We start from the raw sequence: 26,851 nt of genomic DNA on the forward strand, positions 1-26,851 counted from the left end.
GCAACAAATTGAAGCCTATGGCCAGGCCTGCATGACACTCTCTAATCTAGGATGAAGAAAATGGGCTAGGTGCAAACTTATCATGGATCTCCTGTTCAATATTTTGTTAAATAGAAAAAGTTGTACTTGATTTAATAGATGATATTTAAACTTAGCAAGAAAATTAATTCCTGCATGATTTGAATCTAATATGTTGTGATATGATAGTGACATCTAAGACTTGTTTGAGATTTTATTTTTCTTATTTTTTGAGATGACATTTGCTGCTTTTTTTATCAGATGTCACTATTTCATTAGCTTCTTCTTTTTCTTCTTCTTATATTGATAGGTAGTAGAGGTTGCTAAGCGCCTTCATTTGAAGGAACATGCTGTTCTGGATGGTTCTGGCAATGTTGTCAAAATAGCTGCTCCAGTGGAATGCAAGGGTATCATTGGCAGCGATAACAGGTGACATAGATGGCTTTTTTAATATTTTTTTCTTCATTTTATTAATCATTTTACTAGTGTAATTTTCAAAGTTTGCTTGTAAAAGATGCTGACGAGCCAGGTTATGTAACTATGACATGATTATCGATTTTTTCTTTCAAAAGCTGAAAATGATCGATCAGTTTTAACCATTTTCATTCGGGTTCGAGCAATACGATGTGGTAAATGTTTTCTCTGGAGAAGCAATATTATTATTAGGTTAGCATAACTTGAAAATGAATGTGCTGTATATTCAGGATTGCTAAAGTTTTGTTGATAACTAATAAGAGCTGGTAAGCAGATAATGACCAATCAGAACATGCTTTTTCAGTGCATGTGTTCCTGCAAGCATGTGCTATTTTGTGCATGCCATGTGTTATGGTGTGTAACTGTATGGAAGTTGGTGAGGCCTTGAAAATTTAAGTTTTATGGTGTAATTTTGCCTGAACAGTTTTCATTTTTCAGGGACAGCTTATGCTGATATAGTTGTGAACTCGAAACTAATTTATGGATCTTGGTTTTATTAGATCTTGGGCTGTCTCTTTGCTTTTCAAATGGTGTTTTCTTCTCTTTGTCGAGTCTTTACCTATTTTGCATGCATGCTTATGTGCATGTTCCCTTTGGCTCCAGACTCAGATAGGAGTTGGCCTGCCCTTCACTGTCTCGTGCTAGTTATAATAAGCAGCTTTCAGTTCTAGTTCTATCAATAATCCGTAACTGGAATATTGTATTCTATGGGTCTACTTTATAAGCTATTTTTCTGTGTGGAACACTCCTCCAATATGTTTCTGCAGAAAAGTGTGGCTGGAATTTTGCAGGAGTGTTCTTTTTCATGGGCAGATTGATGCTGACAGATTCAATTAGGCTAGAATGCTTCTGAGTTCTCTCAAACAATCATGTGTTCCTTTCTCAGTCTGATCAATATGATCTGTAAAATTATAAGTACTTGAATCAGTTTTTGAGTCTTGCTATGGGGCCCCATACTGATACCCTACAAGTAGGATACAATGCATTACAGGCGCCACTTTACTAGCACATGGTTCGCTGTTGGCACAATACCTGTGCTGAGCCTTCCTACCATACTAGTTCTGCACCGCATCATTGTGGTATACCCTGTGCTGCCTGGTAGGCTGGTACAGAGCAGTGCTTAATCGCTGCTTGGAACCCTTTTTGGACTAGACTAATAGCAATAGTTATGAGTTTTCAGGTCTTATTGGAATTATTTCATTATTTTTCTTCATACAAAAATAAAATGTTGATAGAATTATACTTGCAAAAACCTTTTCATATTACATCTTATATGGATGTTCCTAATTAGATGCTTGAACTAGTTTGCTAAATGGTTATTTTTCCTTATGCTTTAAAATCGAAAAATAAATATTGTACTTTGTCAAGTATGGCACCTTTTAATGTATGATCTCGTGCTTTTTTTGACCCTTTATTTTTCTTGACAAAATCTTGTGGTATATATAGAAATGCTGCACTTTGTTGGAGCATTTAAAGGAAGATAATATCAACTTTATGAATCCTTTTTCACTTTTGTTTATTTATAGTTCCATACTAAACTAGATGTTGAAGTTCCATTTTTTTCCGGCATTAGTGTTCTTGTTGCTTTCTTGTTCTTGCATATCCTTTGCTTGCTTCTTGTTGTGATTCAGAATAACCTTGCTTTTTAACATGATTTTAGGTGTTGTATAACTGAAAATAGGAGAATAGCACACAAATGCTATTTTTCTGATAAAGGAGCAAGAAGTGACTGGAAAAAGAGAAAGCAATACTGTAAACATAAAATCAAAATGGAGTAGCTACTTCATTAACGTCAGTGCATAAAATACCAACTCTATTAATAGAGATAAATGTTGCTGGGGTGGTTAAACAGTTTATGACAAGTCCTTAATTTCTGTTCTTTCCAATCTTAGGCAAGATGGCTTGTTAAAAAAGCAGGTCTTTATCTTAACAAGCTTTAATAGTTACTTGAATGAATAACTTGATAAGATTTTAGAGGCTTATGGGAATGAGTCTTCCTATTTGATCACGAATTGTGTTTGTAGAGTCAGATCATACATTTTCTCTAGAAGCCTCTTTCAACCTGAGCCTTACAGAGTGCCAAAATTTAGTCTTGTTTGAAGCTTTCCTCACTGCAGATAAGGAAAACCGTAACTGCATCTGCAACAAAATTTCAGCTGACTCTGCAAACTTCTTTTATGCTTTTTCCATGAGGACTATCATGGAGTCGAATTCACAATCAGTATACCACCATTCTTATAGGAAATTAGTCAAGTAATACTCACTGGATTAGTATGTAAGAGCAGAATTGCAGCTTCTTTCTTACTCCTTTTTTATTTTTGTTATTTCCTGTTACACTCAGGCACTATGTTTTGGACTTAATGAGGGTGACTCCTCGTGATGCAAATTGTACGGGACCTGCACACCGATTTTGTGTCTTGAGGCCAGAACTTGTTGCTTCCTTTTGTGAGGTATGCATATATTCAATATTCTATGACCCTTTTCAGAATGAAACTCTGACTGTTTTCTAATTTACCATGCTTTCATGTGAGATAGGCTGAAGCTGCACAGAGCTCACACTCTAGACCTAAAATTGCAGGAGAGGCCACAGAGACACCTAATTCTCAAAATTGTAGTTCTCATGTGATGGTGAGTACTGAAAATGGGGCAATTTACAGTAAAATAAAATGTTGATCATATTCCAATTGAATTTAAAGTTATCATTTGCCCTGCCATATTTGTAAGCTGGCATGCTGCGTTATCTGGAGTTCTGGATGCTTGCGTCCAGCTCCTAGAATCTGTGTCGGATACATATCCAAGTTGGATACACATCAAACACTTGGCTACGTATGAAGATTTTTTTTAGTTTCAGGTTTTAGATGTTGGTAGAGAGTTGGCTCCAACAATTAATTTGATCCATTATAATAATTCTTAAAGTGAGATTTTGTTCTTTTTCAGAGGTTCGTTAAGAATGTAATGTCAAAATAATTTTACAAATTATCATTTTTTCCAAAATCCTTAAGCTAACCTGGAAGTCTGGACAAGAAACATGTATATTGCAAGACCCTATTACATAATATCTTTTTATATGATAGTTAAATGTATATATTTTAGTTAAAATTATTTTTTTCTATGTATCCCATATCTCTTTTTTCTCTTTTTGGTGAGTCAGACACTTGGACATGTGTCCATGTCCATGCACACTGCTAGCCTGAGCTTGTATTCTATTCTGCTTCTCTTTGGTGCTTATTTACATACAAGTATTTATTTTGATTGAAGCCATAAAAGGAGGGGTCATTTGTCACTCCCGATAGAGCTTAATATTTTTCATGCTGTGACATGCGGCACTTTTTGTCCACCTCTCTGTTGAGGTAACTATTATAAGAAGTTGAAGGAAAAAGTTCTGCAACATGAATCTAGGACTTCCGTTACACTATAATAAGTTTATGCCAGATTATGTAATATAATTTTATGTCAAAACAAAAGAAAAACATTTAGCTCTGGTATTCACTCTGAAACTTTTGCCTCTGCTAGGAAACACCTGTAGAAGCGCAGACAAAAGCTAGTGAAGATTGTGCTTCTGCACCTTCTGAAGCTCAGACACCGGGCAAAGATATACTTCTGAATCCAAATGTCTTTACCGAGTTCAAGCTGGCAGGTAGTCAGGAGGTAAACTCTATATAATTGACAATGCAATATGAATTTCAATTTCAATTATTTATTTATTTATCTTGTATGAATGCAATTTTTAATATATATTTCTTCTCATCTCCTTTCCTTTTGATTATTAGGATATTGCTGCAGATGAAACAATTGTGAGGAAGGCTGCTTCATATCTTATAGATGTGGTTCTTCCAAAGTTTGTTCAAGACCTTTGCTCCCTTGACGTCTCACCCTTGGATGGCCAGTCATTAACTGATGCACTACATGCTCATGGAGTAAATGTTCGCTATCTTGGAAGGGTAAGTTTTGCTTGATTTATGGTTTGGATTACTGGTCCTCTCCAGCAGTCAATGTACTGAATCTCATTTTATTTCTCAGATTACTGACATGATCAAACATTTACCTTACTTATGGGATATATGTTCCGGTGAGATTACTGTTAGGTCAGCAAAACATATTTTAAAGGTAACCATTCTTTCCATCATAGCTGATTTAATATGTTTTCTAACTCCTATAACCAAAAGGAATTATGTCATGTTTCAATTCTGTGGAACATCGTGCATACAATACCTCTGAGAAGGTAGTCATAGTGAGTTGAATACACTATCTATGGTGGACGTGCTTTTAGAGTGAACAAGTGTTTGAGCACTTTTGGTGATTTGGAACAACATGAACTAATCATATATACAACTAGTTAGTCAAGAATAGCAAAATAGTTATAATCAGAAGTCAGAACTCTCTCTGGGATTATCTGTAAAAAAAAAAATACCTTGAACTTAGATCTAAGCTTTTTAAACTTACTTGGTGATATAGAGTCAACTAACTTTTAATTTGGAAATAAACTAATTATGATATATAGTATCCTTAGTCTGTAAAGCTGTAATCTCTTTTTAGTGGACAGTTGAAATGTTTGTATACAAACTAGTGGCATCTTAAATACCTGATACTCCATTTAGTTTGAGTGCACGAGCTTGATTGTCCAGCAATAACCAGCTGTACTTCCCTCAATCAATCTATGAGTATTGACTAGTTATAGGTCTCCTACCTAAAATGAATTTGTTTATTTTGAAATCTCGTAGTATATGTAGAATCATGTAAGACAATCCTTGAGAATCTGTTTCACAAAAATATTGTGCTAATTAACTTGTATGCCATCTGGTTAATAGTTTTTTCTGCTATCTTGCAGGATATACTACGGGAATCACAGGATCATGATCTCAGGCCAGCAATTGCACATTTCTTCAATTGTTTTGTGGGAAATGTTTCACATGTTGGCACAAAGGGCAGCACTAACAATACACAGTCGAAAATCCGAAAAAAGGTATGGAATCTTCCCCCCCTTCTCTCTCATGTATCTCTTGTTGTAGGACTTACTTTTTAAGCTCTCATACCCCTCATTTTCAAGCATGCATGTGCAGCTCTTATCTGTTTGTGCATGTTGGACATAGGTTTACTTATAATTTTATTTGCTTGTTTATATGCAAATATTTTACTTTTTGGTTATGAATATGAAGCAAAATTTTGAAGTTTGATTCTGTATAAAGTTGTTGAGGAAGCATTGCTAAATTATCCAGGAAATCATAATGCGTATATGTTAGCTGCATGATTGAGGCAACTGCAACAGAGATTTTTCATTTTCTTGTCTGTTGATTAAACTGTACTGAACCGCTTATTTTTCCTGAGTATAATTGAAATTTCTTGTTGAAATGGAGCTTCAAACAGGGAAAAAAGGGTCTTCGCAATGAAACTAAGAATGTAAGGGAATATATTCTAAATCTGTAATGCACTTTGCTCTTAACTAGTCACTCTATTTAGTGTAGTGAAAACCTAGAAGAGGATAAGGGTTGGAGTAGGACAAGGCATCCTAGTGTAGACATAGGAAACACTAATGCTTTGTTTGGTTGCAGATAAAATTGAAGAAAGGAAAATGCTTCAAAAAAAGGTACAAAAAAGAAAAGTGATTCAAGAATTTTCTTTTGTTGATTGAAATGAGAATATTGCAGAAGAAAAAACAAAGAAAAGTAAATAGTATATTGATGACTTGATCAAATAGCCTTTATTTATTTTCTTTCAATACAGCCAGCTAACACACAGAAAAAAAACTAAATTTTGGAGAGAAATTTTGAGACTTTTTTTTTCCCCTTATTTCCGCTTCCTGAATCTTCTTTTCATTGCTGAAAGGTGGAAGGAAAATTCTCTTATAATTAACATTCTCTACTCTTATTCTATCAGCAATTACCTAAGTTTTGAAGACCAAAACTAAAAGCCTATAAGGTGATAAGCGAAACCAGGCTGAAAATGCTAGGTTGAAGAAAACAAGCCAAAAATTTAAAACCTTGAAGCAGTTAATGTTAAATACAGCAGAAAAAGGGGAAAAAATTACTGCTGTCTTAGCTGATCTTGGCCTATGATTGTCAGCTGAAACTTGCTTATGTTGTAGAAATTCTCATCTAAATTTTGTAAAGGTGTCTCCTGCCAATTGTTTCAATTAACAGCTATCAAATGAAATTGTAAATATTGTAATCTATTAAAATTCACTATTTTTCTCTAAAACCAGCACCTCTCGTTGTATATAGATGCGAGGTCAGCTCAATGCTAATGGATTTTTAATTTCTTTTAGCTTTTTTAGCCTCATGTTGACTTAATTTAGAATCTCTATTTTTTTATAAAAAAGAAAATTACAGGACAATATAGCTTAATTAACATGAACAGACACATAAACTCTGAAAGGGCTTAGGTGGTGATAAGGAGGCTACCTCTAAATAACTTTAAGTTTTTTGAGAAAGGAGTACTATCTAGTTCATGGTAGCCTCCAAATCATCACTGTATGAAACTTATACCTAACTCTTTTCAGAACAACCCAGGGCATGAGTTTTTAGTTCAGAAGAATCATTACTTTAGCATCTCTAGGACTATCATATAAAGACAAACTAGGGCCTTATGGAAATCTAGAAGCTGGAATGCTTGTAGACTCAGATTCAGGTGTAAAATGTGAGAGCACCTAGGAAGCATCTTTACAAATAATCCTGGTGGCTGTACAATAATAAAAATTGATGAAAAGAACATATGCAGAAAAAGGTTATAATCTGCATTAGTCAGAACCATCCTATATAATTAAGTTTTGTAATTTTTAAAAATAGTAGTATATTTGGCATTTTAAGATTTTAAGTTCTTTTTTCTCCATATATTAGATCTACAAAATTGTTGTCTGCACTATAACATCTAACCTTGTAGCATTTTTTGCTCCAAAATGCCAAACCCCTCATCTCATGTTTGTGATCCCTGGAAAAGCAAATATCTCCTAAATCCACCACCACTTATTGGTAAAAAGTGCTACCACAAGTCCATGACTATGTCTAGACCAATAAAAGTACAGATGTTGTAGTGATGCTTTATCACTCAACTTTGGAATATTGTTATTAACTGCATATAAAAAGTCATTTTTTCACTAAAGTTATACCCTAAAAGTTTTATTGAGTTAGCTATTTTACTTTTGGAAGAGGGTTTCTTCTCCCATATCATTTGCTTGGTTTACAATCTCACTGGAGTCCATTTATCATTTGCTTGGTTTACAATCTCAATGGTGACCATTGCCTCCAGTTTTAGCATAAATTCAGTAGCAGGGCTGGTTCTTGAGAACGTGGATTGTTATTTTCTCCTACAGATTTTCCTTTGATTATGATCTTGAAAGAGTCCATTACCTCCAGGTTTAGAATGTATTTGCTGGCCTGATGGTTCTTAAAAGCATGAAGTGTTAAATTAAGAATCAAACCTGTCCTGGCCTTGGTTACTGTTTCTGCCCCTGCCCGCATTCATTATTACCTCTTCTTTGTTCCCTAGATTTGTTTTTGGTCCTGGCTTATAAAGGATTTGCCTGCCATATCTAAAGGGGAAGTATCAGGAGAAGAAATATTATGTGTCCTCTCTAATAATCTAATCAAACAAATCAATATAATGCTAGTTTAACCCCTTCACATGCAGCCCAATCACATGGATATCTGTGATTCTGAGTCCAGCTTGCTACTCCTAGTTATGGCACCGCAATTTTCAATTCATTATTTATGCTTCTCCCGCAACTTATGTGGACGTTTTAAATTCACAGATTAAAAGAATAGTACTTTGACTTTAGAATGTTCTGCTGATTGTTCAGTTTCCATTTCACCTTCATACTATTTTGCCAGGGCCAAGAGAGCCATCAATCTCCACTTAAGTCTGGAAAGGGGCAAATGAGGTGGAGTCATGGAGCATCATCTACAAAAGGTCACTCAGCACATTTGCTCTGGACCTCTGAAGGACTGTGGTCTTACATTCAGGAATTTGCTAGATTCAAATATCAGGTGCCATTATTGAATTGCTGCTCTCAATTTTTTCAAGGTGGTCAGGCAGTCCCTAGTTGGCAGTGTCATTTATTGCTTAGAAACTGCCAAGATGATTAGGTGGACCACCTAGTGAAATAAGCAGTCCATTTGAAAAAAAGGACAAAAAAAACACAAAAGGTCATGATATAACACAAATAATTTTATTTTTTTAGTTATACATACAAAAACCTAATAAACTACTATAGCATAGTGGGGGATAAAATTAATCAAATCCAAGTGAGCATTTCATTATTGCACGAGTCTACCAAGTCAAATATAAGTGTGATAAGATAGCAAAAGCAAGTTCTTCAACAGCAGAGAAACAGAGGAAAAACTGAAAAAAGAAAAAAGGACAAAAAAGGGAAAAAAGATGAAAAGGATAAAAGGAAGAAGTAAAATAGAGAAAACATAGAAAAAACTGAGGTTAGAAGAGGAATGAGAGGACTAATGGTGAAGTAATAGAAGGAAAAAAGGGGAATGAAGAACTAGAATAATAGGGGAAAAAAGTAAGATCATTTGAAAGAGAAAGACAGGGGAGAGAGATTGTATTGTATGGTGAGACGAGGGATTATAAATTAGGAAAGTTATGACATATAGAATATCATTTTTCACTCCCGTATAACTTTCTAAGTTACAAACATTCAAAACTGATAGAAAGGGGGAAGTGTGTAATGTAAAGAAGGGTTAAACTGTTAAAGTAATATTTATGTATGTTGCCTAATTGCAAATTGCCTATGCAGTTCAGCCATTTTAGGCACCTAGCTGGACCACCCAGACACCGAAGCAGCGATTTTGAGAACCTTGGCTTCTCTGTTCAAATTTTTAAACAACCAACATAATTCTGTGCCCTGAAATAGTTTTCTTTGATCTAGTTTGAATTACCAGATGATGCAAGGATACAAGTAAAAAAGGTTGCAGTCATTCGTAATTTGTGCCAAAAGGTAAATGCTATTATTGTCAGCTTTTTTCTTACCATTCGCCAGTAATAATTCATGTCCATTTGAAACCACATTGTAATTTTATGCAGTATGATTGGAATTCTCAATTAGCTTTCGATGTTTATTATTTTTAGGGCACCTTATGCTAATTTCATGCAAACTTACCATTGTTACCTGCACTTCTACGTTTTTAGTTAATAGACTAGGATGTTTACACAACTCATGATAATCCTTGACACTTAAAATCATCAGATCTTGATGTTATCACTATCATATCTCAACCTTTAGCACTTCTATATGAAACTTGTTAGATGTATTATAACATTTAGCAAGGAATTGATCTTACTGATTATTCATTGTATGCATACATCCATGCACACAAACATCTATAAAGATATTGATGTTTCCTTGTCAAATTCTTGAAGATCCTGTCTTGGATTTTTTAGAACACTTCGATACTTTTGAGACTTGTATTATGCATCTCAATACTGCAGGATGTCAGATAACATTTTTTATTTTTTAATCCAGGTTTTAAAATATGCAATAAAAACCATGTTTTAGTTCTTCCTGCTAATTATCTCGTATACATATGTAGGTTAGTGCTTAACACTGTGTACTAAAATTGACTGAGAGTTGTGGTACATGTTAATTATGCCTGTTTTGCATGGTTTGTTTGATAGTACTGTCATGATGCTCTTCTTTCAACATTGATTTTGAAGTTTTTAGAATTTTGCAGTGGCAGAGCCCATGTTTCATGCATACTCTCTTTGTGACAGGTAGGAATAACAATTGCTGCACGCAAATTTGATCTTGATTCTTCAGCACCATTTCAAACCTCGGATATTCTAAATCTCCAACCAGTTGTGAAGCATTCAGTTCCAGTGTGCTCAGAAGCAAGGAATCTCATGGAAGCAGGGAAAGCCCGACTGGCTGAGGTACGTTAGATGAATTTTTTTGAAGACTTTTTGTTATCTTATAGTATGTTCTTGCAAGAGTTCTTTTAAGTGTGAGTCGTGCATGCCTGTTGATTATCTTATATGAACTTAGCTGATTTATGTGAGCAATTTTTTTTTGGGTATATAATTTCTAGTTTGCAGATGCAGTATGTAATATGATGCTCCCATGTTTCAGGGATTGCTAAATGAAGCCTATATCCTTTTTTCTGAAGCATTTTCTTTGCTTCAACAAGTAGGCTGTTTTCCATTCCTGTTACTTTTATTTGGATTTCTCTTCTGGAGTTTTTTCTAACTTTGTCAGCCATGGTTTGCAGATTACAGGTCCTATGCACCCGGATGTTGCTAACTGCTGTCGGTATGATCCTAATCTTTTTTAATCTGTCTTGAGAAAATATTGCCTATCTAGCATCTATCATTACGACATTTACATTATACGCGCACATACATGAATATGTATGTGACATGCTTATCGATCTGTCAGTGACCTATAGACAAGTGCATTAAAAATGGCACATCTTCTAAATGTTGGAGAGTGCCTATTAGATGAAAAGGATTGTGTTCATGAAACAAAGTTATCAGAATGCAACATGTGCATCATAAATTTCCTGCTACCAAGTGGTCATATAGTGTCTATGTCAGATGTCACTATTTTGGGCAAGGTCTGCAATCTCAGTACCAGGTATCGAATTAGTACCTTATCGGTTCGGTACAGTACGATATGGTATGCTCTTGTACCGAAATAGCTGTTTAATCATTTTTCTCAATTTTTATATCGGCATGCCTCAATACAGTTGGCATGCTTCAGTACGACCTAGTATGCACCTTGGTACGCACCTTGATATGCCTCGGTACAAATCGGTATGCCTCAATATGGGGCTGGTACCGACTCGAAGTTAAGTTTTGTACCAGTTTTCTTCTGGTACGGTGTGGTACACCCCATACCGAGCGGTATGGCAACCTATGGTTTTAGGTCTATGATCAACATCATCTGCTAGTGATATAATATCTTTATTTTGGATACCCAAATTTTACTATCATGAACTTGTTATAAGAGAAATACTCCATGTACCTAATGTAAAGCAACAAGCAACGGATTGAGCGCGCAAGGCGCGAAAGAACAAGCAACGGCTTTCGCCGTTGCGCGTTAGCGCAGCCGTTTTGAAGCTGGTAATTGTGAAGTATTTACTATTTCCCTTGTAGTTCGTTGAGGTGTAGTAGTAAAAATGGGCTTTTCTCTCTCGAGTCCTGAGCTGTTATTGAGGTTTCTTTTCTTATTAAAGTGCTCCGTAAGATGGATAAGACATTTGCTCATGATTATTTCCATAACTTCCTGTTCTTCATATCATGTGTTTCTTGTTTTTCAGCTATCTTGCGATGGTTCTATATCATGCTGGCGACATGGAAGGAGCCATAGTGCAGCAGCACAAAGAACTAATAATAAACGAGCGCTGTCTCGGTCTAGATCATCCTGATACTGCACACAGGCACAGATTTATTCTTTCACTGCTTATTGTCCTAACTAATGACATCTTTTAAATCCACTTCGACTCAGCTGCTGTAACCTTACGTTGTTCTACAGCTACGGAAACATGGCTCTGTTCTACCATGGCCTCAATCAGACTGAACTTGCTCTGCAGCATATGTCTCGAACATTGCTCCTGCTAAGTTTGTCATCAGGCCCTGATCATCCTGACGTTGCAGCAACTTTCATAAATGTTGCTATGATGTACCAGGATATTGGGAATATGAATATTGCACTCCGTTATTTGCAAGAAGCACTAAAAAAGAATGAGCGCCTTCTTGGTCCTGAGCATACTCAAACTGCTGTGTGTTACCATGCTCTTGCCATTGCATTTAACTGTATGGGTGCCTATAAACTTTCTATTCAGGCACGTATGTTGAATCTTAAAGCACTAGTTCTTGGACAAATTAAGGATATGATTTGTTTATGATACTGATTGTTTCTTCTTATGGCAGCACGAAAAGAAAACTTACGACATACTTGTCAAGAAACTTGGAGAGGAGGATTCAAGAACAAAAGATTCAGAAAATTGGATAAAGACATTTAAATTGCGTGAGCAGCAGGTATATTCAAGTTTCAGTACTTTGAAGCATAGTCACAAAAACTGGGCTGTGCATTAAATCAGGAAGAGGACAATACTGTTATCTAATTCTAATGTTATGTGGGATAAGTTGGCAGCTGCAAACTCTGTTATTGGACCAGTACAATTGTACAAATGTTAAGTGTTATATTATGTGGAAACAAATCGAATAGCTACTGAACAAAAGGGGAGAAGAGAATTTAAAAAATAAACAATTTTTAAGAAATAAATTATTGATAGAATGATTTGTGGACCATTCGCATTTTCACTGGAGAAAGTTTTTTTGTGATAAATCAGAAGACTGACACTCAATGAAACAATTAAAGAGGAAACCGAAAATGTATCAACTGAGTGTATTACCTGTGGTTCAGGGGCAATGCGTGTGTTCAATAACACTCTAATGCTTTTCTATTCCGATATCATCTTTTAACTTGGATGGGTAGGTGATATTTTAGCATTTTATCATTAAGAATGTGCGACTCTTTTTTACTTGTTCCTGAAGATAAGCCACGTTTGGTTACAAGAATAGATAGATATTGTTTACTTGTAAGATCATTCTAATCTGTTTCTCTTTTTCTTTCTCCCTTGCAACATGGTGTTAAGCATTACAATTTTCTCAGATATTCAGGCTCTTGCCTTTTTATTTTTGGAGATTTTCATGGTAGCACCATTAGAATCTGTTCAAGATAATGTAAAGAGAACAGTGTCATACATTTTAGCTCTATAGATAGGTTATGAAACTTTTCCCTTTTAGAAATACTTTTTAAATTTTTGCCAATATCTTGTAGGTTGAGTTACCAATGAGAACATGGTTGTATTACTCTAATTGGTGTTTTTCATTAAATTACTTTGGGCCAGGCAAGTGCACAGAAACAAAAGGGGCAGGTGGTGAATACGGCTTCTGCCTTGAAGGCTATTGATATTTTGAAGGTATGTCCAAACTCATCTTTATGAAGTTTATGTGTGTGTGGATTTGCTTTAATATTAAACTTTAGTTTTTGTTAGTTCCTGTTAAATCGTTTGACTGTGCACTGTTTTCCCTGGTATGGTGTGGAGCAAATCACATTGCACATGATTAATCTTTACGTTTGATCATTTGGGAGACAGTCATAGGATTTGGGAAATGTCATAGGAGTTTGTTTCTCCAGTGTTGCAGGGCTGAAACCCAAAAATGATCATAGAATTCCGACAAAGTTTTAAAATTTCATAGCACAGGTGCATGGGTGGATTTACTTCTTCTAGGCCATAGTTGCACAATATGGCCACAAAGTAGATAGGCTTTTTTTTTTTTTTTTTTTTTTTTTCTAGCAACAGATGTTTGCTTTTGTTTGTGGTTATGAGTGTATCTAAACCAGTAGAAAGTTGGCCAATCATGCATTTCAAGATGTTTTGATCAGGATTAAGCTGGTTGGATGTTGGTAACTATATTAGAAGACTCGTATGAAATTTGAAAGCCTTTCCCTCTTCATAATAAGCAACAGCATGATCCATGATTTAGACCCTGCACTGCAGTCTCTGCTGTTACTCTAGCATTTCTTCTGAGAGGTCATAAATGTAGCTTCAATGTACTAGTCATGTCTCCTGTTATATTCGGTCCATATCAGGATAGGCACAACATGATTCTGATAACATGCTGCAGCAGGCTAACCCTGATCTTTTACAGGCATTCCAGGCTGTGGCTGGGGGGTCTGGAAATGCCAGCGCATCATCAGTCAACAAATCCCTTAATGCAGCTATAATTGGTGAGGCCCTGCCTCGGGGAAGGAGTGTTGATGAACGAGCAGCTCGAGCAGCAGCAGAAATCCGAAAGAAAGCTGAAGCTAGAGGTCTCCTTGTACGCCAGAATGGTGTCCCTGTCCAAGCTCTTCCCCCACTGAGTCAACTCCTTGACATCATTAACACTGGGGCTGCTGCATCTGAAGCTCAACCAAATGCCCAGGCAAATGAACCCAATGGGGAGGCGAGCAATAGCTCCACCTTAAATGCTACTTCAGTTGGAACAAAGGATACCAATGGGTCAGCTGAGAACAATGAAGATCGAGCTCCTGTTGGTTTAGGAACGTCTTTAGGTTCATTGGATGCAAAAAAGCAAAAATCAAAACCACAGGCTACAGCTTGAGGAAGGAAATGATGGCGTTTTTATCAGTTAGGCTATATAGCCTGCAGTTTTGGACATGGATGTGATTTTTAAGGACCACAGAACATTTTATGCTTCATTGGGGGTAAATTGATGATAATAAGTTAACATTCTCATTCAGTCATGAAGATTTTTATAGGATGACATCAGCTGGAATCATGAAGATCCAGATAGATGCTGAAGTTTGTTCAATTGATGTTCTCATGAATTACTCGTTTGGATGCTCTAGATTCTAGCAAAGATTCAACCTCCAGTTGACAGTATGGACTCACCTTGGGTTTCATTTCCAATAAGTGGTTGCTTAGACATTTGAATCAAGAACGGCAGATGCGGCAACCAGACAAGCTTCTCTTCATACAGGTCGTTATTACTTTCTAAATGATGTATTTTGCACAATATGTCAGAAGAGCATGGCCAGCAGGGTCTTGTAACTTGTAAAATATGGGACATAGGCCAGTTCATGAATCCTAAAAATATTTATTTTGGAAATGCGACATTCGAGTGCTATTATTAGTCGCTTTTTATTTGCGTTACTTTTTTTTTTGTTTTAATATTGCTAAGATGGTGAGCTTTTAACCCAGTAGTCTTTCTCCTAAATATGTTGGTATAATGCTCATTTTAGTGAATCTAATGAATTCATTCATAGTGAGTATTACCCAGTGTCAGCTGTAAAAATAAATTTACTAGCATTAGCGGTCCTTGAATGAATACCTGGTCATGGCCTTACTAAACGCTGAAGCCATGGAATAATCATAGGACAGCTATAATTGAGAATCCACTCCCTACATGTTTAAAGTGGCGTAGAGAATCAATTCCAACTTGGAAAGATAGCCAAGATCTTGGTCGGCGGTAAAGAATAAAACAATCGTTTCGGTGGGCTAGGATGGAGTGGAAAGGGGATGCCAATCTGGTTATCAACCCTCCAAACTGGCCATTCCAATATATATATATATATAAAAAGAGATAGTGATTGTACTTTATTTCAAGTGGTCAGCAAGTTCCCGCTGTGAAACCTCCCCTTCTTTGGAGGAAAAAAAAATATTTTGTCAAATGTCTTTGTATGTCTTTCTGGCAAAGGAGGCGAGGCAACACAAGTTGAGAACTTCATCTCACAGCTGTTGAATTTGCCTCAGAAAATTGGTTGCCAGATGCTTCTATGCGTTCATCAGCTAATCTCTGCACAACCAGCTATTGCTTTCTTGACATTTATAGATCACTTTTTATTAGATGACTAGTATCATTCCTTGCTTCTCCATATCAGCTGATCCACCCTAGATCAGCTTTTGTTAGTATCTACTAAGTTGTGCATAAGGTGCATAGAAGTAACGTGACAATCTCTTTGAGTTAACTAAAACTTTCGTATCCTTCAAAAACTTTTCACTAGCTTGAATCATTCTCTGGACTGTTCCCAGAAATTTGGATTATTGTTCATGATATCATTCTTTTCTGAACTCTGAACCTTTTCTCCTCCTAGCATTCCTCCCTTTTATTTTCCCACCAAAACCTCGTCCCTCTCCGGTCTTCCACCCTAGGAAACCAAGAAGAGGGATCATATATGTAATGATAATAGTAGTGATTGTTTTTCTTAGACCCATTATTTAAATAACTAGAAAAAAAACTTTTTAGTTCATTCAGAAAAGAGTTATCATTGTCAATGTCAAAAATTTGATTTTCAATATCAAAACATACCGAAAAACTATCACTGTTAACATCCCTACCTAAAAAAGTGTCATCAGATATCAAACTCTAAACTTCTCAAATTGAACATCAGGAACAGGTGGTACCCAGGAAATGCGGTAGCAGGAGCGCAAGCAAGTGTTTAATTGAAACAAGGAGAATAAAGCTCCCAGGAAAGCATCTTAGGCTAAAGTCCCCCCGTGCCCTAAAAGCCTCTGGGTTCAGCTTTAGCTTTTGAAACGCCCTCCGCTTTACACTACTATTTCGGCCCCACGCTTTGCTTTTCCCCCCCGGCTTTGCTGGCCGAAGAAGGAAGGGATACGAAGATTAACACCGAGAGACCCCTTTAAGCCGCCCAACCAAATTGACCTACCTCTCCTTGTCCTACCCATCGCGACCACAAGGCTTTCTTGCAGTTCCCTCGTCTAAACAAGGCCCAACATGCAACCCAACATGGTCAGTTTTCTCCAAACAAAACTCAGTTCCGTCCATGACTCATCCGGTTCCATGACAGACTTGGCTAAGGCACCGCCACCGACCCATCATGATCACATCTTTATTCCCTCCACTTTCGCCTTTTAAATATAGCTTCAGGTTCTTCCCTCTTTGGATCCTTTAGTCCCTTGCTCACAAAGACGTAGCTTCTCCATGAATGAAGTCCGCTTCCTTCCCCCTTGAAGGCAGAGCCTGCCATCTTGAGTCACTGAAAGAAAGGAGAAGGCAGCACAACTTTGCGTCACAATTGGGCTTGAGATTGCTTGCAAGGTGGCCGGCCACTTTCGCTTCCTCGCCGGCAAGAGAAGCCGAGAAACTTGGCTGAGGGCGGAGGAACATGAAGCTGGTGGTAGAGGTGGTGGATGCCCGTGATCTTATGCCCAAGGACGGCGAGGGGTCGGCAAGCGCATTCGTTGAGGTGGACTTTGGCAACCAGCTCATCCGAACCAGAACCATCCCCAAGGATCTCAACCCCGTGTGGAACCAGAAGCTCTCCTTCTACCTCGACGATCCTGAAATCCTCTCGAAACAGAGCATCGAGGTCTGCATCTACAACGACCGGAAGACCTTCCCCGGTCGCAACTTCCTCGGGAAGGTAAGAATTCACGGCTCGAATATTGTTAGAAAAGGCGAGGAAATCCTCCAGAGATTCCCACTAGAGAAGAAGTGGTTCCTCTCCTCAGTCAAAGGCGACATCGCCTTGAAGCTCTACATCTCTCCAGAGCCTAAAACTCCACCACCACTTCCATCTCCCCCTCCTTCCACCGATACAACTGAAACATCGACCGCCACTTCTACTGCCGAGAGCCCCCCTGTAGTTGAAAGCAATTCTACTACTACTAAAACCCCTGCCTCTTCTCCCGCTGAAGAGGAAGCGGAGGTGATCAAAGAGCCAGTTGAAGTAAAAGTAGAGACCATCCGCCACATCAACAAGCATCAGGTCTCGCCACAGGCGGGGAAATCAATCGAGCAGCAGAGCCCAGCAGCCGTGCCTGTGCCGATCATGACGTACCACCAGGTTCAACATGGCCAGGCCCAGCCGAGCCGGGGAGAGGAGTACAAGCTCAAGGACACCACCCCCCAGCTCGGCGAGCGATGGCCTGCAGGGGCCCATGGGAGGGGTGGCGCGTGGATGACGAGCCTCTACGGCGACAAGTTCACGAGCACCTACGACCTCGTCGAGCAGATGTACTACCTCTACGTGCGCGTCGTCAAGGCCAAGGACCTCCCCCCCAACGCCTTGACCGGAAGCTGCGACCCGTACGCGGAGGTGAAGCTCGGCAACTACCGGGGCACCACCAAACACTACGAGAAGAGGACCCATCCTGAATGGAACCAGGTGTTCGCTTTCTCCAAGGAGCGAATCCAGTCGACGGTCCTCGAAGTGTTTGTCAAGGATAGGGAGATGGTGGCGAGGGACGACTATGTCGGGAAGGTGGTGTTTGATCTGAACGAAGTGCCGACGAGAGTCCCGCCGGACAGTCCCTTAGCCCCGCAGTGGTACCGGCTGGAGGACCGCCGGGGGGAAGTCAAGGTGAGGGGGGAGATCATGCTCGCTGTGTGGATGGGGACGCAGGCCGACGAGGCCTTCCCGGAGGCGTGGCACGCCGACGCTGCCTCGGTGCAAGGCGAGGGAGTGTTCAACATCCGGTCGAAGGTCTACGTCTCCCCAAAGCTCTGGTACCTCAGAGTGAATGTCATCGAAGCTCAGGACGTGCAGCCGACCGAGAAAGGCCGGTACCCGGATGCGTTCGTCAAGGCCCAGGTCGGCAACCAGGTGCTCAAGACTCGAGTCTGCAGCACGCGAACCTTGAATCCCATGTGGAATGAGGACCTGGTGTTCGTCGCGGCCGAGCCCTTCGAGGAGCACCTGGTGCTCACCGTCGAGGACCGGGTGCAGCCGACGAAAGACGAGTTGCTCGGGAGGATTGCGCTGCCGATGTCACTGTTCGAGAAGCGGCTGGACCACCGGCCGGTGCACTCGCGGTGGTTCAATCTGGAGAGGTTCGGCTTCGGCGCGCTCGAAGGCCAGCAGCGGAAGGAGCTCAGGTTCTCGACCAGGGTCCACCTGCGCGTCTGCCTCGAGGGAGCCTACCACGTCATGGACGAGTCCACCATGTACATCAGCGACACCCGCCCCACCGCCCGCCAGCTCTGGAAGCAGCCCATCGGAATCCTGGAGGTCGGCATTCTCAGCGCCCAAGGTCTAGCTCCGATGAAGGCCAAGGATGGCAGGGGCACCACCGACGCCTACTGCGTTGCGAAATATGGCCAGAAATGGGTTCGGACTCGAACGATCATCGACTCCTTCAATCCCAAATGGAACGAGCAGTACACGTGGGAGGTCTTCGACCCCTGCACCGTGATCACGCTTGGAGTGTTCGACAACTGCCATCTCGGCGGCAATGACAAGCCTGCCGGAGCTGGGCCGCCCAAAGACATGAGAATCGGCAAGGTGAGGATTCGGCTCTCGACGCTCGAAATGGATCGGATATACACGCATGCGTACCCGCTCATCGTTCTCCAGCCGTCGGGGGTGAAGAAGATGGGGGAGCTGCAGCTGGCGCTGCGCTTCACCTGCCTCTCTCTCGCCAACGTAATCTACCTCTACGGCCACCCTCTTCTGCCCAAGATGCATTACATCCATCCATTCACTGTGAGCCAGGTCGACAACCTGCGGTACCAAGCGATGAGCATCGTGGCGGCGAGGCTCGGCCGGGCAGAGCCGCCGCTGAGGAAGGAGGTGGTCGAGTACATGCTGGACGCGGACTCCCACATGTGGAGCATGAGGAGGAGCAAGGCCAACTTCTTCCGGATCATGTCGCTGCTCTCGGGTTCCATTGCTATGTGCCGCTGGTTCGACGATGTTTGCCACTGGAAGAATCCGATCACGACCATACTCGTCCATGTCCTGTTCGTGATACTCATCTGTTATCCCGAGCTCATCCTCCCGACGATGTTCCTGTACATGTTTATGATCGGGCTGTGGAATTACAGGTTCAGGCCGAGGCACCCGCCGCACATGGACACGAAGCTTTCCTGGGCGGAGGCCACGCACCCGGACGAGCTCGACGAGGAGTTCGACACATTTCCCACGACGAAGCCCCATGATTTGGTCCGGATGAGGTATGACAGGCTTCGGAGCGTGGCAGGGAGGATACAGACGGTGGTGGGGGACATGGCGACGCAGGGCGAGAGGTTTCAGTCCCTCTTGAGTTGGAGGGACCCAAGGGCAACCTGCCTCTTTGTGATGTTCTGCCTAATTGCAGCTGTGGCGCTGTACGTGACCCCATTCAGGGTCATAGCACTGGTGGCAGGACTGTACACGCTGCGCCACCCCCGGTTCAGGAGCAAGCTGCCCTCGGTGCCGAGCAATTTCTTCAAGAGACTGCCATCCCGGATTGATAGCATGCTTTGAAAGGACGTTAGCTGCCGCCATGGAGGAACCTGTTTAGGGGGAAGATCTAGCCCTCTCCAAAGTGCTCTAATTTTGGTATTTGTTGAACTATACTGGTATATGTATTTTATTTTATTTTTTTGACATCTTTCTTTTAAGTGGTGTAATGATTACGAAGTTCAGCTTTTCCTCTTGTTTTTATTTTGGATGGTGAGTTGAGAGTCTATCGTATAACTTCCAAGTCCTCCCGTGATGTAATAACGTAATGTTTCGTTTTCCTTTTCAATATGTACTCGCGTTCTTCTTCGAACTTCCCTCTGGCTTTCTGAGAAAAACTGTCAGTAGATTGATCATATAGTGATTTGCGTCACAGGTAATGATGCACTACAATCAAAAATAGAAGGTCGCTTAGGTAGAAGATAGGCCAATATTTGAAGATGTTTGGATGAAGGGGAAAAGTAAAGGAACTAGCAGCCGGTACAGCTCGATGAGACTTCCAGAGAAAGTATGAGCGATAAAAATATTCTAATAAAAAGGGGATTCTCCTTCCACCATTTAATCGTACTTGAGGTAAAGAAAGCAGAGGTGCCATACTTTTAAAAGTTAGTAGTGCTCGGAGAAGATTAAAGTTACATGAATTGCGCACATATACGTGCCGTCACTTTTGAAATCAAGGAAAGTTATATTCTCCTGACCGCATCACACAACATTGTGTAGGATTAGGCTGCTGAACTTTATTCCCACAAATTTGGCAAAAACAACTCCGTGATCAGATTCCAAACCAAAAATATTCTTAGTGCTGAACAAAAAAACTATTGCAAGAGACTATTAACTTCTTTAAAGCCACATATTTATTGAGAGGCAAATACTATAGCTGACTGAGTGGCCTCATTTGTGGCGCATCACTTTAAGGTTTTCTCTGAATGAATCGGGCTGATGTTCTCTACTCACTACACCAGCTTTTTTTTCTGATTTTATTGAATGTACTCATATGAGCATTCTATGAAGACCCTGTGTACCAAAAAAAACCCATAAACTCATTCTCAAAGGTAAAAAATAACACACCCTACACCAAAAAAAAAAGGAGTCAATCTATTAATAATTCAGATTTATCTAAATAGTCCAACCAACCAAATACGGCCTCATGAATAACAAACCAAACATAAACCAAAAATCAAGTTCACTTCCTCACATCCAAAACTGAAAGAAACCGCCTATATTGAAGCTTGAATAGCACTTCAAAGGGAAGCTACTCAAATGCTTTCATTGCCATTTTAGAAAACAAGCTCATGTGGTTTCATGCCTGCCCTAAGAGAAAATCTAGCGCCTAAATATGCCTTCAAGTCTGGAACAGCTTCAATGGCTTTGATCAATTGGGCATCCACGAACTTCTGATCATCTTTCTTCTCCTGAGGGAGTGCCTTGGTTACCTACATTATTTTAAGAATTATACGATCAGCAATGGGGCACATATAAATGTCATCAGCCAGAATCTGTGATCAATAGCAACAGACCTCTTTTTCTGTATCAAAAAATTCACTTTCACTCTTGTTTGTCTTCTTCTTATTTTCCTTTGTGAAATATTTGTCATCAAATTTCTCAACATCAACCCCAGAAATATCAATCTTGGTGGATGTTCCAATCACATAAGCCTGATTCACACGACGCAGAGGAACTCCATTTATCTTGAAGGGCCCTGCAGCAGCATAACATTACAAGAAGCAATTCCAAGAAACAAAATTGGTGGAGACAAGTAAATCAACTATCAGAAAAAGGAATAAGGAAAAATACATTAAACAGTTAGATGCAATTGCATACTTGTTTCTGATTTTTTGGCCTACTAACTGAAACAGAATGCCAAAAGGACTATGTTGGTTTCAGCACTGTTTCATCAAATTGAGCATTGGATGAGATACTTGGGATTTTGATCAAAACATATAAAAACAAGACCTAAGCTACAGTTGGCTATAGTCGTGCATTGATAGTTACTGCTACCATCCATAATATGTATCTTTAAAGTCCCTACAAGATTCATAATTTTATTTTTCAAAGACTGAAAATTTCAATATATTTATTATTGTTGCTTTGAAAACACAGGTTACGTTCCAAGATACGATAAAAAGAAATAACATAACAATTGTAGTAATGCCTTCAAAATTATATCATTTATCAATTATCTCAAAAGGACATTTCAACATATTTTATCAACATCAAAGGTACAAAAAGGGAAAAAAACAGATCACCATTACAAAATACATTAGAGAGCAAAGACATAACAGTCAGCATCATTTGTTTTTCCCCCAGTAAAATTTTATATCAATGATCTATCGCAATGTGCTCTGCATCTTGTGCTTAATCCTTCATTATCCTTTTCTGTCATTTTTGTTGTTTTACTTCAATCAGATCAGGCTGAGGTATGGTCAGTTGCTGGTGATAATGTGTGAGGAGCTACGGTACCTTGCATCAGGCAGGTTGATTGGTTCACAACGTCGAACCATTAGCAGGATCAGGTCCATGACCTGCATCAATTGGAAGAAGAGGCTGACGTGAACCATCTCGACTCAACCCGACTTATTATTGCCAACCCTCCTTCCAAATTTGTATTTAGAACACTATAGGTTCACATGAACAGGTCCAGCTCTCTCCCTCATTCTCTTCCATTGTCTTACATGCACCACCATTTTCCACACTCCAGAGTTATGATACGCTGAAATCATGCAAGCAAAAACTTTAGACATGGTTATACACCACAGCTCCCTAGATATGTCTCTTAAAGGCTGGAGAAAATTTCGTAGGATAAAACTATAATTTTCTCATAAAGGCAAAGCAGCTGTGCTTACAGCAACCTTTATTTCCTGTCCCGAAACCTGCTTTTGATTGTAATGATCAAGGTAGAATATCAACTTTTTTTAAGGAAGAAGAGGAAGGGACTTATAGGCAATGAGGGGTTAAAGCAGTCAAACTACAGTTCACTGGAGATCAAATTAACAATTTCTGACCCAGCAAACAAAAAAGTTCAGGCCATGTCACAGGTGCAAAACACTGCTTACAACTATTAGCCGATGAAATGGATGCACCAGCACCATCTTACACAAATCCCACATGATGTAAAGACTAACCATGAAGGACGGAACTAGGGTCAAAATTACCTGCTTGTATAGTCACCATGGATTAATGTTACATTAATCACTCACATAACTGTAAAATGTAAAAGAGAAGATATGACTTACTCCAATATGTAAATTAATTTAATGGACAATTTAATATTTTTAAAATTGGTTATTTACTATTTAGGCATTATAGAGATTTTTGAATAGTGTATTATGTTACATATGCATATTTGAAATAAAGTTGAGAGGTGAATGACGAAACTACAAGCAGCAGCTCTTTAGTTATTTTATTGGAGTTGGATTTACCAACTTCACCAATATACCAGATAGTGCAATTATTTTAGAAAGGGATCCTGACAAAAATATTCCGAATGTGGGATCAGAAACTTCTCAGGACACCCTGACCCCAGCTTCCCACACCCAAAAAAAATTATAAGTAGTAGTAGTAATAATAATAATATTAATAATAATATAGCAATAATAATAACAATAATTTAATAGCACTCTTCCGAAACTGACTCATTAGCTACCCAACCAACCAACCAAAACAAACCAATGAACAAGTCTACCACCTACCTCCATCCATAACTCATCGTATGCATTCCTTTGCAGTAATTATATCTAATAAAACCAGAATAAATCCTTTTAAGAAGAACCAAATCAGATGATAAGGGAAAAACAACCTCAGAGTAATGGATAACATTTTAGTACTGTCCTAAAAATATGTTGCATCACCATCTAAAGGGAGATGCTACGGTGCTCTTTTAAATTCCGTACGAGTACCAAAATTCTGTTAAAGCATCACTACTCCTTCCAAAATCAAAGGCGAAAATATAACAGAAAACCAGTTGCTAACCAGTCATCCGTAAATGTTAGATCTGTTGTTTTTTCTCTTGTAATAGTGAAGTATCAAGGTTACTTTTGTTCATTTTATATCCACACCATTCCTTCTTCTTCCTGTTGGGGAGGCCACCAATGAGCCATGCCCATCTGTTCCATGGTTAGACCACGCCAGCCACCATCCACCGATGAGGCCCTTCACGTCGTCGCTACTGCTGCTGGCAAAGCCCTCTATAGCCTCACTCTAGGCAATTTTCTCCACCACCTCCAGCAATCCACATCCAACCTCAAATAAGTTGTAGTAGCTGCTCTCAGCCATCATATTCCACTTCCACAACTGCCTAATGGTACTGCTCGGCCACCTCTGGCTCCACCTCTGACTTCAATCCCCCACCACCATGCAAAAACAGCTTCAAGACTCTGATCCACCACCCCACCTTCCCCCTGAGCGCCCACTCCAGCATCAATACACCAGTTTCAACAGTATCTCTGCCCGGTCCACCCTGCGGCTGCTCTCACCATTCACCTATTACCACAACCCTTGCTGCTCCAATGACACGGATGAAACCGTATAAGATGGAAAAATACATTTTGACTCCTCTCAAATGGATGGCTGGGATTAACAAGTACCATCTCAAAAAAATATCGAAATAGCACCCCACCCCATCTAAATGATGTTCTAATAAAATCGAGATGAATTGCTCAGCAACCATCCCAAATACTTACCATCGCAACTGATAGGATAAATAGAACAAAATATGTTCATTTACCACTGTTAATTCACTCGACTGCACATAATTACTGAGTAGAGCAGGAAAGGAACCCCATGCTACCCAATCATGAATGCGAACTACAACAAAACAAAAGAAAACAGCATGAATCTACGACAAAATTCAATTCATGCAATCGATGCTGCATGATGATTTGCATGAAGCTCCAGATAAAATACCTAACTACTTCTAAACAGGTCAAACATATCCTACACGTCAAAAACAAACAATATCTCCTTTCTAAGGGATAAAAACAAATCTTTAACAAATCAGGAAATAAAGATAAACAGATTCGGAATGCAATACAATAGACCCAAGCTAAACAGAGCTACAAACACTCACCAGTAACGAGGAGCAATCCCGAAGGCAGCTGCTTCAAGAAGACAACTCGCTTCCCCATAAACCTCCCCGCGAGAAGAATCAACACCGTCCCGGGCGTAATGCTCGGCCTGGTCCCCAAATCCAAATAAAACAACCGTTAATTCATATGGAGAAAGAGAGGGCGAGAGGGTTATGGGCGTACCTGAGCTTCGTGGGCTTGGGCTTGCGGCGATTCGGAATGGGGATCTTGACGTCGTCGGTGGGGTAGAACTTTGGGGGCTTCTCGGTGGGCTTGGGCGGCGCCGCCTTGGGCTCGTGGCGGGGTAATGCGCCGCCGTACTTGGCCTTGATCGCCCAGATCCCGCGCTTGTGGTACATCTTCGACCGCGAGTACTTCCCGATCCCCCGGATCAATTCCGGGTTCCTGCTCGTCACTCTGGCCTTCTTCGCCGCCATATCTCTCCTTGACAGCACCACAGGGAGCACGGAGAAGAAGAAATGGACAAGAGGAGGAGGAGGAAATGGGGCGAGGAAAGGGTAAACCGTGGAGCGCTGAATTTATACGGAAGGGAGACAGAGAGCCCGCTGCTGCAAACCCTAATGAATTGATGGAGGTTTTATGCGCTATCTATCATCCGTTGGACGTGCAGATTCGCGCGCCAAGATCTGGACTGCACCAACCGCAAATTTTGGTCCGATATCGAGCTAGCTTTCCATGCTTGTTGGATGACGACCACCGCAGGGTTCAGACGAATGAGATGCACATGCTGTACGACATCCAGAAATGATCCAAATCGAATGCAGGAGTCATGGAAAAGGACGACCGGCTCGACCCAATTAAGCTTGTTCCGACCTGAACAGACTCTAAGGACTTGTTAGATTTACCCGTTAGTGTTTAACAAATAACAATGTTGAGGATTGGGCGAGGTAGGATTGCATATGCTGCACAAATTAATCTAGCGTTCTCTACAATATAATCTGACGAGGTCGGAAGATGAAGCAACCCTAAGAACATATCGAAGTTGTCTCAACCTGATCCAACCAAGCTAAGAAGAACAAAAAAAAATGGGAAGGCAAATGGTACTTCTCCCCGTGCCAACATTGGCGGTACACAAACGAACCACTCTACTAGTCTAACGTGAAAAACAGACTTCTAAAATTAGTTACCTCTTGGTTTCATGTAAAACGGGAAATCTGCACCATTACCTAGGCTTTGCCACAAGAGTCTCTAGCGACAGCATCCCAGAACGCAAAAATATTCATCTGATCATATGCCATCATCCAACCAGGAATCCTTTCTGAGTCATGGTTGACATATCGATTTGATAGCAACTTATAGCTAGCAGTTGGCCCAAAGAATATCATGATTCCAAATTAAACCGGGTGTCATCAATCCTTCAAGAGACGGGCATCTCTCACTCTTCGCGTTGATGAAGAAAGCCAACATAAGTGAAACTTTGAACTCTCTAATAACATTAGACCATATACCAAGCCCAATTTCAAAATATGGTTTGATATTCGATTTATAAACTAGTGTGTCGTAATCAACTAAGTACCATGTACAGATCCCTAAGCGGGCATTCAACAGGCAATTCTAGTGAATCATAATTCAGATA

At 40.0% G+C, this 26,851-nt stretch overlaps 3 protein-coding genes across 8 annotated transcripts in view; 2 read left to right on the top strand and 1 right to left on the bottom strand.

The window, feature by feature from the left end:
• LOC103711390 (clustered mitochondria protein-like) overlaps positions 1-15,138 on the top strand; it is a 28,859-nt gene extending 13,721 nt beyond the window's left edge. For 5 of the 6 annotated variants that reach the window (XM_008797517.5, XM_088707217.2, XM_017843859.5 and 2 more), the window contains 17 exons: positions 329-447; positions 2,834-2,942; positions 3,028-3,120; positions 4,006-4,140; positions 4,263-4,433; positions 4,513-4,599; positions 5,321-5,455; positions 8,316-8,471; positions 9,365-9,433; positions 10,207-10,365; positions 10,562-10,618; positions 10,701-10,741; positions 11,751-11,870; positions 11,966-12,275; positions 12,364-12,471; positions 13,347-13,418; positions 14,152-15,138. In XM_008797517.5, the coding sequence (XP_008795739.4) occupies positions 329-447; positions 2,834-2,942; positions 3,028-3,120; positions 4,006-4,140; positions 4,263-4,433; positions 4,513-4,599; positions 5,321-5,455; positions 8,316-8,471; positions 9,365-9,433; positions 10,207-10,365; positions 10,562-10,618; positions 10,701-10,741; positions 11,751-11,870; positions 11,966-12,275; positions 12,364-12,471; positions 13,347-13,418; positions 14,152-14,607 (2,397 nt within the window). In that variant the 3' untranslated portion in view covers positions 14,608-15,138. The remainder of the gene's footprint in view (positions 1-328; positions 448-2,833; positions 2,943-3,027; positions 3,121-4,005; positions 4,141-4,262; positions 4,434-4,512; positions 4,600-5,320; positions 5,456-8,315; positions 8,472-9,364; positions 9,434-10,206; positions 10,366-10,561; positions 10,619-10,700; positions 10,742-11,750; positions 11,871-11,965; positions 12,276-12,363; positions 12,472-13,346; positions 13,419-14,151) is intronic. The other variant, XM_088707215.2, reaches the window with a different exon arrangement.
• A 1,462-nt stretch (positions 15,139-16,600) lies between these two features.
• Positions 16,601-20,504, top strand: LOC103711391 (FT-interacting protein 1). Its single transcript, XM_017843860.5, has one exon. It carries the CDS (start codon positions 17,135-17,137, stop codon positions 20,213-20,215), a length of 3,081 nt encoding a protein of 1,026 aa, XP_017699349.4. The 5' UTR covers positions 16,601-17,134; the 3' UTR covers positions 20,216-20,504.
• Positions 20,505-21,265: 761 nt separating this feature from the next.
• On the bottom strand, positions 21,266-25,917 carry LOC103711393 (large ribosomal subunit protein eL6-like). Its single transcript, XM_088707220.2, has 4 exons — positions 25,438-25,917; positions 25,257-25,363; positions 21,709-21,890; positions 21,266-21,624 (listed from the first exon to the last, which is right to left on the bottom strand). The coding sequence occupies exons 1-4, from the start codon at positions 25,689-25,691 to the stop codon at positions 21,469-21,471; spliced, it is 699 nt and encodes a 232-aa protein (XP_088563346.2). The 5' UTR covers positions 25,692-25,917; the 3' UTR covers positions 21,266-21,468.
• Positions 25,918-26,851: the final 934 nt, after the last annotated feature.

This window comes from Phoenix dactylifera, chromosome 11, assembly GCF_051530095.1.
Source record: "Phoenix dactylifera cultivar Ajwa chromosome 11, Ajwa_hap1_PhDact_Kaust_v1.1, whole genome shotgun sequence".
Lineage (NCBI taxonomy): Eukaryota > Viridiplantae > Streptophyta > Magnoliopsida > Arecales > Arecaceae > Phoenix > Phoenix dactylifera.

What these genes read in the sequence shown, in the direction of transcription:
- LOC103711391 (XM_017843860.5), top strand. Translation starts at nt 17,135, where the DNA reads ATGAAGCTGGTGGTAGAGGTGGTGGATGCCCGTGATCTTATGCCCAAG.
- LOC103711393 (XM_088707220.2), bottom strand. Translation starts at nt 25,691, where the DNA reads ATGGCGGCGAAGAAGGCCAGAGTGACGAGCAGGAACCCGGAATTGATC. An exon ending in CCCAAGCCCACGAAGCTCAG is followed by an intron (nt 25,364 to 25,437) that starts GTACGCCCATAA and finishes TTTGGGGACCAG; the next exon opens with GCCGAGCATTACGCCCGGGA. An exon ending in GGGATTGCTCCTCGTTACTG is followed by an intron (nt 21,891 to 25,256) that starts GTGAGTGTTTGT and finishes ATGCTGCTGCAG; the next exon opens with GGCCCTTCAAGATAAATGGA.